The 15,779-nt window shown below is 35.2% G+C and overlaps 1 protein-coding gene across 1 annotated transcript in view; it reads left to right on the top strand.

Annotated features, from left to right (window-relative positions):
* ZNF638 (zinc finger protein 638) overlaps positions 1 to 15,779 on the top strand; it is a 136,198-nt gene that overhangs the window by 76,615 nt on the left and 43,804 nt on the right. Inside the window, exons 4-10 of the mRNA XM_040458308.1 lie at positions 86 to 124; positions 1,107 to 1,399; positions 2,441 to 2,718; positions 4,528 to 4,674; positions 5,795 to 5,917; positions 11,496 to 11,554; positions 11,917 to 11,969. Of these exons, the coding sequence (XP_040314242.1) occupies positions 86 to 124; positions 1,107 to 1,399; positions 2,441 to 2,718; positions 4,528 to 4,674; positions 5,795 to 5,917; positions 11,496 to 11,554; positions 11,917 to 11,969 (992 nt within the window). The remainder of the gene's footprint in view (positions 1 to 85; positions 125 to 1,106; positions 1,400 to 2,440; positions 2,719 to 4,527; positions 4,675 to 5,794; positions 5,918 to 11,495; positions 11,555 to 11,916; positions 11,970 to 15,779) is intronic.

The raw sequence follows: 15,779 nt of genomic DNA, 5'->3' as shown, positions 1-15,779 counted from the left end.
AGTCCTGATACATTGCAGGGAAAGATTAATTGAAACTTATAGTCTCATTTCAACTGTTCATTAATACTGTTTATTCTCAAAATAGGTATCCTGATTGGAATCCTGAGATCCTCCCATCAAGAAGGTAATTCTTTTTTGAATAGTGGTGTTGTTGAGACTTAATTTTTCTCTTAAAAGTAAACAGGTATTTTTTTTAAAGGTGTTCTTTTTGAGTTCCTGTTTTGATTGTTTTCACTTTGAAACATCAGACAAATGCAGCAATCTCTATGAATCTTTAATTACCCAGCTTAAGTATGATAGCTCACCTCTGTGAACTTCTGGTTTTTATTTTTTTTAGTCTTTCCTGAAGATACTTTATGCGTTTGTTATTATTTTATGTTTCGGGGATCTTATGTTATAAATGCCTTGAAGGCTAGGAATGGTTTCATTAAGCTTTATATTCCCTAGGAGGTACCTATTTAATGTATGTATATACAAGTACAGCAGTCAAAGACTTTAATATTTGTAGCTGGTATAATCTCTCAGGAAAAATTGTTGAAAAGCATTTGTTCATGTAAGTCGTTTCTTAAATTCTTTATATAACTTAATACTTTCAATACATAATTGTCTATATTGTGATATAGGAAAAGCTCAGGAAATTGATGAAGGGTATTGTCTGTATATTAGCAAAACTGGGATCCAAGCAATTAGAGGGATAAACATTTGTTTGTTTCTTATTTATCTACAAGGCTGAATTGCACCATAACATAGGTTTTTTTGTTTTAAATAAATATATGGTATCAGAGTTTGGTGTTGTTAATAATCTGTTGTTAAGAAGGGACTTCGGGGGATGCCTGGATGGCTCAGTTGGTTAAGCATCCGACTCTTGGTTTTGGCTCAGGTCATGATCTCACTGTGGGTTTGAGCCCTGCACTGGGCTCTGCGCTGACAGCACGGAGCCTCCTTGGAATTCTCTCTCTCCCTCTCTCATTGCCTTCTCCCCACTGGCGCTTTCTCTCTCTAAATAAAAATAAACATTAAAAAAAAGTGACTTTTGTTATTTAATGTAACCTAAATTTACATTAAATTGCTGAATCTTTTGATCCCCCCTCACCCATTCTTTGTAGAAATGAAGGCAATAGAAAAGAAAATGAAACTCCAAGAAGACGTTCTCATTCCCCCAGTCCTAGACATTCTAGGAGATCAAGCTCAAGTCACAGATTCCGTCGATCTCGAAGCCCAATACGCTATATATACAGACCGAGAAGTCGAAGTCCAAGAATTTGCCATCGTTTCATTTCTAGATACAGATCCAGATCCCGTTCACCATATCGAATGAGAAATCCATTTAGAGGTAGTCCAAAATGCTATCGATCAGTTAGCCCTGAAAGGACATCACGGAGATCAGTGAAATCATCAGGTACACTTATGGATGTGAATAATAGATCTACTTATTTTGACTGAATTTTTCAGTTGGGTTTTTTTGAATTTTTTATTTCTATATTTTTAATACGTTTGAAATGGTGATGTGTATGCTACTGTCAAGATTTAACCAAAGTTGACATTTTGCGCTATTTGCCTTAGCCCTTCTAATAAAATGGAATATTTCATTTCTGTGTTTAGAATTTCTATGTGAAATTGACCCACATCCCAACCTAGTCTGATCTTCTTTTATTAACTATCAGAAGAAATTTGGGAGAGTTTATCTGTCTACCCACAATCAAATTTAAAAACCATGGCTAGGCAAACATCTTAGTTTGGCCATAAGTTAATTTAAAATTTTTTTGGTATTTTTCATATTTTCAATCTGTGTCTTAATATTGGTTTAGTGACCTTTCTAGAAATATCTCAATATGTTTCCTCTGAGATCTTTTTAGAGGTCTCCAGCGTCTTCCCTTTTCCAACTACATGTCTGTGAAGCTGGATTTTCTTTATACATTTCAGCCAAAATAATGTATCTATCAGACTGGATGCAGAAGCAGATATGATAATTCAGGTTTTAAGTGCAACATGAATATCTTTGGGAAAATACACAGTGGTGCTACTCCTCCACCTAATTTTTTGTTTGAGAATTAAGGTTGTTTTTCATAAAAATGTTATTTATGCTAACACAGGAGATTATTGTTGTTAAATGAATTAGTAAATCTTTTAAAATTTTGATTTCAATTTCTTATATGGTAAATACTGATAAATTTAACACAGAAACTCCTTGGAGTCCTCAGTTTTTAAGAGTGAAGGGGGATTCTGAAATCAGAAGTTTGAGGACCACTCAAGCTCATGAGTGAAGAATTGAAAACTCAGAATTTTTTTGTGTGTATTTGCTTCCTGTTTGGTCTGACAGTGGCTCTATGTGATAAGTATTTGGGCATTTGAGTTCTTCCTTTTTCTTTGCTAATGTGATGAGATAGTTTCCACCTTAAGTTCTTTTCAGTTGAAGTTTCATTTATGTCCTTTTTACTAGATAGAAAAAAAGCATTAGAAGATGTAGTACAACGATCCGGGCATGGGTCAGAATTCAGTAAACAGAAGCATCTTGAAGCAGTTGATAAAGGACACTCACCAGCACAAAAGCCTAAAACTGGCAGTGGATCAAAGCCATCAGTAAAATCTACAAACTCTACAAAGAGTGATTCAAATTTAGGGGGACATTCTACTCGTTACAAAGTCAAGAATATTGAAGATGACACATTACCAGAATGTAAACAAGTGTCTGATAAAGCTGTTTCTCTCCAGCGTAAGGTCAGTAGTTCTTGAATTGTTAGTGCAATTGTGTATATACATGTCTTATTATGACAGAAAAAGTTGCTTGAATTTTTTATTTTCATATTTTAAAAGTTTGAAATTGTGACTTGTTGAAGTATGTTGGTATGGAATATTTTATTGGTTGGTTTTATGAATTTAGTAAAAGCCCAATAATTCAAAATCTCATAGCTTACAAATAAATCCTGGAGGTTTGGCATTTGATGTAACAAAAGTGAGAACATTTCGGTGGTTTGGTGGTTTTTGGCTAGCCACACAAACAGGTTGTTGTGATGAGTTTTGCTCTTTGGTGGGTAAGGTGAATGTAATCACCAGCAATATAAATGAGTTTTTGTAAGCTGTACAAGTCTCTACTGAGAATTGATCATTTTTAATCAATTTTTTTTACTTTTTTGAAGTATAGTTCAGAAGTCAAATACTCTTGTCCAGTGTAGAACAGCTTATTTTCTGGTACTGATTGATTTATTGGTGTATTTTGACTGTATTTTGACTGTTAGTTATAATCCTGAGGTATTATTTTATTACATATGTTAATTACTACTATAGTAAATAGTATATGAATCATTTGGAAAACATTAGGGTAATTGCTAATTTTAGGCCAAATTATCAGATGTTTAGTGTGTTGTAGTATTAACAAATCTTCAGGTATTTAGGTGCATATTACTCTTAACTTGTCTAAATATTTTCAACAGTTCTAATTCCTTGCCTTCAAAGAGCTTATATTTAGAAGGATACACTTAAAATGATCTACCTGTAATTACACAATTTTGAAGAGTGTTGGGAAGAAATTTTTAATATGGGGAATAGGCTAAATTAATGTTTAATGTTCTTTTCATTTTTTCCCAGGACTTGTAGATGGTGGCAGTGGAACTTTTTCAATGTTTATTTTTGAGAGAGGGAGAGAGAGAGGGAGACAGTTTTTGACATAGGTGATAAATTTCATATTGCAGGGTATTCAGATTTTATACATATTTTATATGAATCTTTTTAAATGTTATACTTACCTAGGTATCATTTCTTTAACGTTTTAAAATTTATTTTTGAGAGACAGAGACAGAGCATGAGCTGGGGAGGGGCAGAGAGAGAGGGAGACACAGAATCCAAAGCAGGCTCGAGGCTCTGACCTGTCAGCATAGAGCCCAACACAGGGCTTGAACCCACAAACTGTGAGATCATAACTGGAGCTGAAGTCGGATACTTAACTGACTGAGCCACCCAGGTGCCCCTACATATCATTTCAATTATTATTATTATTTTTTAGAAATCTTAGTTTTTTTGTTTATTTTTGAGAGATAGAGTGCGAGGTGGGGGGCAGGGGGGGACGACAGAGGATCCAAAGTGGGCTCTGTGCTAACAGCAGACAGCTGAATGCTTAACTGACTGAGCTACCCAGGCGCCCCGATATCATTTCAATTATTTAAACACAGAGTTAACAAAGCTGTAATTTCAGCTTCATTAGTGATAGGCCTTGTAGATTCATATAGAAAACTATTCTTCAGTAGTTTTAGATTATTCCATAGGTCTTGTTTATTATAAAATGCTTCTAAACAGAAAAGAGCATTTGTGATCATGTATGTATAAACTCTGACCACTGTTAGGGTTGAGTGGTAAAATATAAAACAGTTTTTACTACTTCAGCATTTAAAATTTTTTTTAATTGTGCTAAAATATTTAGAAAAGTCTGCTGAAAGGACTAAGGTTAATGGTAGCAGAAATTATATTGGGAATTATTATTGTACTTCACAGCTTAATTCAGTTTTTTAAAAATTTTCTTTCATTCAAATATAGCTTCGGAAAGACCAGTCTTCGCATTATGGTTCAGTTCTTCTTATATCTGAATTACCAGAGGATGGCTGTACTGAAGAAGAGATTAGGAAAATGTTTCAACCATTTGGAAAAGTTAATGATGTCCTCGTTGTTCCTTATAGAAAAGAAGTGAGTCTCTGTTCTCAAAATGCATACAAAGTTATTACTTGATAAAGACTGATGTTGGATCTTTTAGTAGCTTTTACTACATATATAATTAATAATTGAGTGTTAATGTAAATGATTAGATTCCAGTGAACAAGGTCCCAGCATACTGTTTTATATCCTTTAGAACAGGGATTGGTTAACTTTTTCTGTAAAGGGCCTGATAGTAAATATTTTAGGCTTTGCTGTAAGATTGAAGATACTCAACACTGCCATTGTAATACAAAAGTAGCCATAAATAATATACAAATGAATGGGCATGGGTTTGTTCAGAAAAACTACTTGTGAAAACAGGTGACGGGTTATAGTTCGCTTTCCATTGCTTTACACACTGGTAAGATTATAGCAAAAAATGACTTTGGTGTACCATACTTTTTACATGTGTATTGTATTCCTATGCCTCACACAGTAAAGTTCATTAAAATTATGAACAACACCAGACTAAGTAGAACATAAAATCGTGAGACAAGGGGCGCCTGGGTGGCTCAGTTGGATAGGCGTCCGACTTCGGCTCAGGTTATGATCTCACGGTTTGTGGGTTTGTGGGTTTATGGGTTTGAGCCCCGCATCAGGCTTTGTGTTGACAGCTCAGAGCCTGGAGCCTGGTTCCGATTCTGTGTCTCCCTCTCTCTCTTCCCCTGCTTGCACTTTATCTCTCTTTCTCAAAAATAAATAAACACTACAAAAAAATTAAAAATTGTGAGACGAAACAGGAAAACATAGTTGGTAGTGTTCATTGTTGCAAGAAACTTAAAAATGTCAGACTTAAAGCCGCTAGACCAGATCTTGCCTTCTCTGGTTACTCAGCCATGCCTCCTATGTCTCATGGTTCCACAAGCCTGCCACGGACCCCTGTTTTCCCTGTCCTTTCTTGGTAATAGTGTGGAAATTCTATAAGGTTAAATGTCCCATTTCATGTGCGAAAACACCATAGAGATCAAATGACACTTGAGCAAAACAAAAAGAGGTAAAAGGAACCAGGAGTTGAGGTAATTTCATAGTTTTATGTTCCACAAAAAGTACCAAGTCATACAGAGAATTTTGAGTTAGATTTTTGACTAACAGTATAATACATTTTATTTAGGCTTACTTGGAAATGGAATTTAAAGAGGCAGTTACAGCAGTCATGAAGTACATTGAAACAACACCTCTTCTGATAAAAGGGAAAAATGTGAAAATATGTGTTCCAGGAAAGAAAAAATCACAGGTAAACTGGATTTAGATCACACATGTTTCATTGTTGTTGATTAATTTGATGATACGAACAGGGGCGCCTGGGTGGTTCAGTTGGTTAAGCATGGCTCAGGTCATAACACCCGGATTGTGAGATCAAGCCCTGCATCGGGCTGTGCACTGAGCCTAGACCCTGCTTGGGATTTTCTGTCTCTGTCTCTCTCTGCCTCTTCCTCCCCTGCTTGTACGTGGAGTGTCTCTCTCTCTCTCTCTCAGTAAAAATAAAATAAAGTATGATACATACATAAAATGCATAAAACATAAATGTTCACTCAGCAGATTGTATGTGTATAGATTAAAATATATTGAAATTAACAACTTTATATAAATAGCACTATAAACCGTATTAAATGGCAAGCAGTAGAGCAGGAGAAAATACTTAACAAAGTTAGCAAACATCTGTGAAACCTCTACCTAGGTCACAAACTAACATTGACTACATCCTGGAAGCCCCTTGCATACATCTTCTGAATTCTTACACCGTCCTTTCTGCCTAAAAGTAATCCTTAACTTGATTTCTAATACTGTAGTTGAGTTTTGCCTATTTTGAACTTTAAATAAACAATTATAAAGTGTATATAGTCTTTTGGGACTTGTGTTTCCTTAGAAGTATTAATATTTATGAATTTAGTCTTTCTAGACATTTTTTATGCTTTAGTTTAACCATTGGTAATGTCTGTGAAAGTACTTAGAAATATTCAGTAAGCTTTGCTTTGTTCACGAGTATCCTTTTCATGTGATTATTATATTTGTTGAAGAATGCCTACTTTATAGGGGCCTTGTAGCACTTTTCAATCAGTGATTTGGAGCTCTAACCATGTTAGTATATGTAGATTAATTATAGCTATTATAATTATTAGCTATTAATTACTATTTTAATGAGCTGTGAATATCTGTTCCCATCTGTCTTTTAGGTTGTATTTTTTAAAAGACTTTTTAAAAAACTATTAAAAAGTTTTGTTTGGGGGCGCCTTGGTGGCTCAGTTAGTTAAGTGTCTGCCTTGATTTCAGCTCAGTTTATGATCTCATGGTTTGTGAGTTCGAGCCCTGTGTTGGGCTCTGCACTGTCAGCGAGGCACCTTCTTAGGTTCCTTTCTCTCTCCCTCTCTCTCTGCCCCTCCCCCTTGCACGCCATCTTTTTCTCTGTCTCTTTTTTTTTTTTTTTTCCAACGTTTATTTATTTTTGGGACAGAGGGAGACAGAGCATGAACGGGGGAGGGGCAGAGAGAGAGGGAGACACAGAATCGGAAACAGGCTCCAGGCTCTGAGCCATCAGCCCAGAGCCTGACACGGGGCTCGAACTCCCGGACCGCGAGATCGTGACCTGGCTGAAGTCGGACGTTTAACCGACTGCGCCACCCAGGCGCCCCTTTCTCTGTCTCTTAAAATAAATGAACTTTAAAAATTTCATTTGGGGGTGTTAATGATTTTAGATACTAATTTTGTACTATGTATTTTCTTCCTCTGTGTTATTTATATGTATATCCATATATGAAGTTTTTAGTTTCAGTGTACTCAACGTTGATTTTTTTCCCCTCTTAATGGCTTTTGCTTTTTTGCTTTCCTCTTGTTTTAGAAGACCTTCTCTATACCAATGCCAAGAAGATATGCTTCCATTATTATTTTAATGTATAAATTGTGGTATAATGTGTTATTGGGATCAACATTATTTCCAAAATGGAGAGCCAATTAGCGGAACACCATTTGTACCTAATTGGTTCTTCATTGATTTCAAAAGCTATCTTTATGTGTATAAATTTCCCTGCATATATAGATCTGTTTCAGACTATTGTTAGCTCAGTCTGTTTATTTCTGTTCCAGTAATACATGATTTCAGTTATTATTACAGTTATTATAATTTTATATAATTGCTGTCTTTCTGATAGAATCTTTTTTCTTTGTTCCTTATTTAAATTTAGTTAATCTTGAACATTTACTCCTGTGTATTGGTTTTAGAATCAGTTTAAGTTCTCTGAAAACTCTTTTTGGGAGTTTAACTGATACTGTATTGTGTATTGAAATTATTATAATACTAACTATTTCTGTTTAGAAAGATGGCTTGTCTCTGTTTATTTAGACCTCATTTAGTTTCTTTTCCTAATGTTCTTTTGTAAAGTTTCCATAATGTACATTTTGGAGGGGGTGTTAAGTTTATTTCTTACATTTATTTGTATATATCATAAATACTAGTTAAATTGCTTTTTGATAAAGCATCTATATTTTTTAATTTTATGTTTTCTGATTACTTACTAAGTAACCCATGATCCTGGTTTACATCTGTGACATGCCATCTCTTTATTTCCATTGTCCTATCTTGAATAATGAATTTTATGATAACCTTAATTATTACCAATTTTATTACTTAGAATTTCTTATATTTTCCGCTAACAGAAAATTTCACCAGTAGTTTATGAAATAAATGAGAGGTTTATTTATCTCATAACAGAAAGTCTGAAGGTAGGTGGTACACGGTTGGTACAGGAGCTCCGTGTCATCAGGAACCCAGCTTTTTTGTTTTTCTGATCCACCACCTTTAGCATGTACTTTTCATCCTCCGTTGATGAAGATGATTGCCATACCTTCTGGCACCATTTTTATCTTCCAAGCAGAAAGAAAGGGATAAAAATCAAAAGCAATATGGGTTTTGATTTTTTTTTTTTTTGAAAGAATAAGTTCCTGAGCAACTTTTATCGACAATTGATTTACCAGAACAGTGACATATAACTTCCTCTAGTTGCAGAGGTGGAGTGAGAAGTGAGAATTGCATGCATAATTTAAGAACATAAACTTTATCCTGAAGACAGTTAAATGTTATTCCAGGTTTTGAACAGGGCTGTGACACAAAATGGATTAGATTCATTTGGGAGTGATCTGCAGAATGAACTAGGCAAATGACTGAAGAAGGGAAAGAAAGAAAGCTTAGCAGATTGATTAAAGGGAAGATGAGAAAAAAATCAATGAGGTCCAGTTAAAATACTTATTTAGTCAATCAGGCTACTATAATAATAGTAATGGTTTTGGGTACATATGCAAACTTGAGAATAGGAAGGAGAAATGGCTCTTACTCTCAAATGAGACCTGACCGATCATTCAGTTGTGAAAACTGGGGAGATCAGTCTTATTTAATACTGAAAAATTTAATCTGGGGAAATGGGCGAATAAGGATACATCTAGGTTATTAGAATATTTCAGTAAGATTAAAATAATTCTCTTGGATAGCTTTTTGATAAGTTTGGTAAGGTAACAACAGAGGTCCAAGAAAAGCCCAACCATATTTACCATTCTGATTTTCATAGTAATGAATAGGGGAAACTATCAGCACTAGAAACTAGAAAATATGCACTCTACATGTCAAAAATATTGTTTTTCTTCAACTAAATATAGTTTGGGTGGTGCTGAATTGAAGGAGCCTTACAAAGCTAACTCATGACTCTTCTGTCCTAATCTAACATCATTCCTAGGGATTGACTGGAGGAAAATCCCATGCAGGATTCCAGCTATGGCTTTTTCAGATTGGAAGTGTATAGATAACCTTCTTGGCCTTTTACCACAGGGGGAGAATCAAACTTTCTTGCCAGAGCAAGCCAAAAACAGGCTGGGAGCCCAAACTAGGAAAAAGAAGGGCAGTGCTATTGCTTTCTTGGTCCAGATCTTACTTTTGGCGTGAATAGTCAAACCAAGACAAGTTTTCTGTCCACATTTGACGTTTCAGGTTAAGACTGCCTTTGATTCTGGGCCGCCTGGGTGGCTCAGTCGGTTGAGTGACCCACTTCGGCTCAGGTCATGATCTCACGGTTTGTGAGTTCGAGCCCCACGTCGGGCTCTGTGCTGACAGCTTGGAGCCTGGAGCCTGCTTCCGATTCTGGGTCTCCCTCTCTCTCTGCCCCTCCCCCTCTCATGCTCTGTCTCTCTCTGTCTCAGAAATAAATAAACATGAAAAAAAAAATTTAAAGACTGCCTTTGATTCTGGCTGTGATTCAAAGAATATTCTCTCCATTTTGCTACTTTGAATCAATAAATGATACAGAAAAGATGAAAATTTCCCACATCCCTATATTTAAACTTGAAGGATTAAAATGAGTCTGCACAACTCTAACAAACTTAATTACCTTTAGTTACAAGTCAGTGTAATCTTTAATACTGATTCTTAAAACATTTTTGAGCTACTTTCTCCACCGCCACTACCAAGAATCTGATGAAAGCAAGCATTGTTTTTTTTCCCCAGAGAAATGGACCATTGTGGTCCATACTCCTAGAATTTTCTTTAAAGAAGCAGGAGCACTTGATCTAGAAAAAAGTATCAGATTTTCCATTGCAACTACGAAATAGTGCTGCAGCTCAACTCTGCAAAAACAAAACAAAAACAACAAGACTTAAAAATTTTTAATTTAGTATGTTTTGGCAAAATTCATGGAGACGTGACTTCTAAAACCTAGAGCAAGCAGTCAGCTAAGATCCAAGAAGATTGCACGGAAATGAAAAGCAATGCTGGGAAACAGTGATCAGTCGTTTGAGCATTATAGAAAATTCTAATGAGTAACAAGGAGATAAAACCAAAGATACAATCAGAATTCAGATGAGAATTTGATTTCATTTTAATTGAAAAACTATTTCTTAAAAATCTGTTATGTGTCAGGCATTGTGGTATCTGCAGAAGATATAGTGGTGACAAGACAGAGGTGCTTTCTTTTAAAAAAAAAAAAAATGTTAGCATGAGCAGGGAAGGGAAAGAGAGAGAGGGAGAGACAGAATCCAAGCAGCCTTCATGTTGTTAGCATGGAGCCCCATGCTGGGTTCAAACTCAGGAACTGTGAGATCATTGCCTAAGCCGAAATCAAGAGTCAGGCGCTTAGCCGACTGAGCCACCCAGGCGCCCCAAGACAGATGTGCTTTCACCCTTCTTGGAACTTAAAGTCTGTTCGTGAATATTAAAGAGTTTAAAATGGTGAAGACGAAAGACATGGTGGATACATTCAGGAAACCCAACGTGCATATAACTAAAATATCCTCTACTTCCAACCCCAAGCATCCTTTATACTCCTTAAGCTAATAGGCATGGATCTCAAAAGTCTTTTACAGTTTCTGTTCCTTCTGTCTGGAATGCTTTCAATACAAGGATTCGCTTGCTGTCTTATCTCCTTTAGGTGTTTGCTCATATATCACCTTTTCACTGCGACTTGCATAACTTATTGAAAGTTGCACAGCTTCTCATTCCTCAACAAGAGCTTCTGTTTCCCTCTTCTGTTATTTTTTTTCCATAGCACTTGTTGCTAACAGATATATACATATTTTTAATTTCCTTATGGTCTTTCTTTCCTTACCCTTTGAAGTTAAACTCGTTTGAGAGCGGGGTCTTTGTTTTATTCACTACTCTCCAGTGCCTAAAATTGTGCTTGGCAATTAGTGAGAATTCAATAAATATATGTTAAATTGATCTGAATTTCATAATAATGTTTTTTGTTAAATTTCTTGTACTCTTGTGTACTTTCTAAATTGCCTTTTGTATTTGGGGGAAAAAACTAATTTTTTCTTTTTCAAAATCTTTTTCATAGAACAAAGAGGTGAAGAAAAAAGCATCAGATTCAAAGAAAACAGCTGCATCTACTTTAAAGTAAGTAATTCCATGACTTTATAATGCTAGAATGAATGGGCATATGCATTAAAATATTAAAATTTTTATACAACTGCATTTTTAATATATTTTATTACCCTGACTCCAGTTTAAATGGGACATTGTTCAAAATGAATACATTAAACTTTAAATTTTAAAATATTTACGTATATAGGTATGTAAGTAAATAAGTTCTGTGACCAGTGTGGGGCTTGAACTCACATCCCTGAGATTAGGAGTCTCGTGCTCTACCTACTGAGCCATCCAGGCATCCCTGAACTTTTTTAGATATAAGTTTTGCATCTTTAAAAGTTTTAGAACTTAAAATTTCAATCTTTGCCTAATTTTTTTCTTTTCAATAGAAAAGATCTAGATGCTTCCAAAGCTGTTGATACTGTGACTTCAGGTGCTGCTGGTAAGTTACTTTTAATACTCCTCCAAATGAGTATATTTTGTCAGTTTACTAAAAACTTCTTGCAAGATGATAGTAGAAAAACATTGTTTATTGTGCTTTAGTGAAAGGGATCCATATTGGTCTCTGTATTAAGCTAGTGGTTAATATTTAGTACATAAAGATTCAGTGAGGTAGTGTATGTAAAATACCTACCATAGTACCTCCTTCCATCTCCTAACAATAAGACAAAACATAAAAATACGTTAAGATTGCTTGATTGGTCTCCTTTGATTTTGAAAGTTTGCTGAGAGTGCAAAAGTAAACAAAACAGACCAAACAAATTGATGTCACTACACTTCTGTGTTGAAGTTGTTTCTTTGTACTCAGGAAAACATTGCAGATATTTATTATGTATCTAGCTAAGTGAATTTTGCATATAGTTTCAATAAACTGCATTTTCTCAGTCTGTTTAGGTTTGGAAAGAAGTTATTGCCGAAACAAACACTCTTGACTTTAGTAAGAATAGATAGCTTGATAGTGAAGGATGAGACAGAAAAACTAAAATAAATAGACATAAAATATATTTAGAAAGTTAAATTCTTTTGTGTGTTATCTCTTAGAAAAGCCAGTGTACAGTGTATTCTGGATTTCTATTCAGAAATTCATATGTAATATGTATGGGGAAGGAGGGATAGAGAGGTGCAGAAGATTACTTCAATTAGGGAGATGATAAAACAAAAGTAACAATTGGGGATCACTTTGTTATAGAAAGCCTTGAAAAGTCATGTTGGGAAGTTTTTCAGTTTGACCCTGTTAATAGCATTTCTCAGAATATGGTGTGTTAGAGACTAAGTCCTAGAAGATACTTTGGGTCAAGTTTGTATTATAGCTTTTTCTTTTTTTTTTCCCCCTTTAAAAAAATTTCATAGACTACGTTCCCATTATTAAATCCTGCAGGGCAGGAAAGAAACCTGTTTAGCTTTGTTTAACCCACTGTTGATGAAGCTTGGCTAAGGTACTCCCCGTTTTTTCTATGTAAGACCTAGTAATAATTAGTATAGACTCTGGGAAATTGCCATAGAGAATAAACCACTAGATTGTTACATAGATTGGATAAATGGAAAGATTGAAAAATCCTGTTGAGAAAACACAGTTGGGATTCCCTTTAAGGTAATAGGGACTGGATGTAATAATGTTAATTAAAATGGTGTGGGGTGGTAAAATCTGAATTTTTATTATATAGAATTTTTTAGTGGATAAAATTTAAAATTAAAATAATTTAAAATGTTCAAGGTTTTAGGCTAGGTGGTTTTTACCAGAAGATGTGGCAATATTGATTATAATAGGAAAATTTAGATGCACTGGTCTCTTTGAATTTGAGGAAAACCATGAACTCACATTTCAACGTTGATAAATTTCATCTGTCAAAGACTATCGGACATATTGTCTAGGTCAGCCAGTCACATGGTGTTAAAAGTGGGATACCTGAGAAATTATTTGTCAAGATTGAGGTCTAAATTTTAGGAGTGGTCCTAACACATAAAAGCAATGAGTAGAGGGAGAAGTGCTTCAAACCAAGTATTTCCTCCCTTCTAATATAACTATAGAAAGACAGGAGCCTGTAAATAGGACTGAGAAAATGTCAGGTGAGAAAGGTGAGGGTGTATGGTACCTTTTTTGAGATCAGCAATGTCAGATTGGACAGTGACAAGTTAATAATGGGAGTTTTAAAGAGAACTTTGATTACAAGCACAAATCAGGATGAAGAGAAGTCAGGAAGCAAAAGTGTAATTTGATCAGAATGATAAACTTCAGAACTGTTACCCATCACTAACTAAAAAGAAGTAAGAATACCGAGCACCTACTATATGCTTGTAATAGGAGGCACTTTTTAAAGTGTTAGGATATGTCAGTGAACCAAATAGGCAAGATCTCTATTTCCAAGTAGCTTACATATTAGTTGAAGTGACAGATAATAAATACTAAATAATGTGCTTTACAAAGTGAGAAGAGCTGTGATAGGTGATCCAGGGTTAGTTTGATTTGGAGTTAGAATTTACTGTGTAGAATTTGGTAATTATTTGTTAATTAGAAGAATCTTCCAAGGGGCATAATCTGTGCCAGAAGACAGAAAACAAGAAAAAGAAACTTACCATTGGTTATGATAATTAATACCAGGCAATTTATGTTATCTCACTTAATCTTTCAAATCACCCTTCTCATTTTATACATGAGAAAACAGATTAAGAGAGTAAATAATTTAAGTTTAAATGACTTATTCAGGGTTACATGGAAGAGTTAGGATTCAGATCTAAAACTGTATGATTTCAAAGTTTCTCACCTATATTAAACTGCCTCTCTGAGAATAAAAACTTGTTTTTCATTTCCTTTGATTGCTCTTTTATCGTCCCTTAATTGTTTCCCTAAATGTCTGTTCCTCTTATGTCATACTTGTCTTCCTGGTTTTTTTTCTTCTCATATAGGTTTAAGGACCAGTGACATTTTGCATATGTACAGAAACCTCTCTATCCCCTTAAGTTTACTCCTCTCATTTTCTTGTGTCATCTAACAGTCACCATTAATCCTCCAGTGTGGAAACTGTTAGTAATCCTATCCCTGTCCTTTTTTCTTCTACCCAACCCTGTTCAAACTTAAATACCATTCTTCCTCTTTTCATCCAATCCGTGGCTGATTCAAACTAGTTCTCTCGCAAATCTACCTCAAACTATGTCTTTCACTATTGCTGCATCACACCTGTAACTGTTTTAATTGCTTCACATTTGAATTTTGAAGGTAGCCTCCTGACTGGTATTTATATTCCACTCTCTACTTCATTATTCACACTGATGCCCAGAAGTCTCTTGAAGGCAGATCTGATCATTCCACTTCTAGTGATCCACGGGGGAAAGCCCAAATTCTTCAGCGTTGAATAAATGACCCTTTACACTTGTCCCAGATGACTTTTCAGTGTCTTGTCACCTGTGTGCTGTCCATTTGTTTGGAATTGTCTGAATTCCACTTTACTTACTAAGCACTTGTTATATACCTGCTTAAGTAGGTGCCAGGCCTTGTGCAAGGTACTAAAGATAGAAAGTTAATTACGACTCCTTTTTTAGGGTGGAGGTGGAGGAAATTCTAATTTATTTTTTAAGGCCCATCTCAGATATAACTTCTTTGTGATACCTTCTCTGACTCACCTAGGCAGTTAGAAGCTCCCAATTCCCTTCTAGTAATACTGGATACATTGAGTGACGTGGTATTAGTAGTTTGTTAAGTCTATCTCTTTTACTTGGCTGAGTAAGGGAATATTTGTAGGAGGAAGAATACAGGCACACTGAAATTGAGTTTATATTGTTGCGGCTGAACCCGTGGGAAAACATAGCCATAATTTTCTAGTTTGTCATCCTTGATTTAATGATGCTTTTTGTGTAAGGTTTTATTGGTTTAGTTGTTTGTTTTTAGTAAATGTATCTTATTCTTTATGCTTTTCAATTCCTAGATGAAAATGACTTTTCTTTTAGGAAATAAAACATGAACAAATGAAAAAAAGAGGCAAACCAAAAAACAAACTCTTAACTATAGAGAATAAGCAGATGGTTACCAGAGGAGAGGTGTATGGGGGGAGGGGTGAAATAGGTGAAAAGGATTAAGAGTACACTTATCTTGGTGAACAGTGAATAATATATGGAACTCCTTTTTTTTCCTAAGCCTGTTTTCTTCTTTTTTAACGTTTATTTTTGAGAGAGAGAGAGAGAGACAGACAGAGCACAAGTGGGGAGGGGCAGAGAGAGAGGGTCACAGAATCCGAAGCAGGCCCCAGGCCCTGAGCTG

This window comes from Herpailurus yagouaroundi, unplaced genomic scaffold (genome assembly GCF_014898765.1).
Source record: "Herpailurus yagouaroundi ecotype Mexico unplaced genomic scaffold, PumYag 221, whole genome shotgun sequence".
Taxonomy (NCBI): Eukaryota; Metazoa; Chordata; class Mammalia; order Carnivora; family Felidae; genus Herpailurus; species Herpailurus yagouaroundi.
This window is presented reverse-complemented; position numbering and strand designations above follow the sequence as displayed.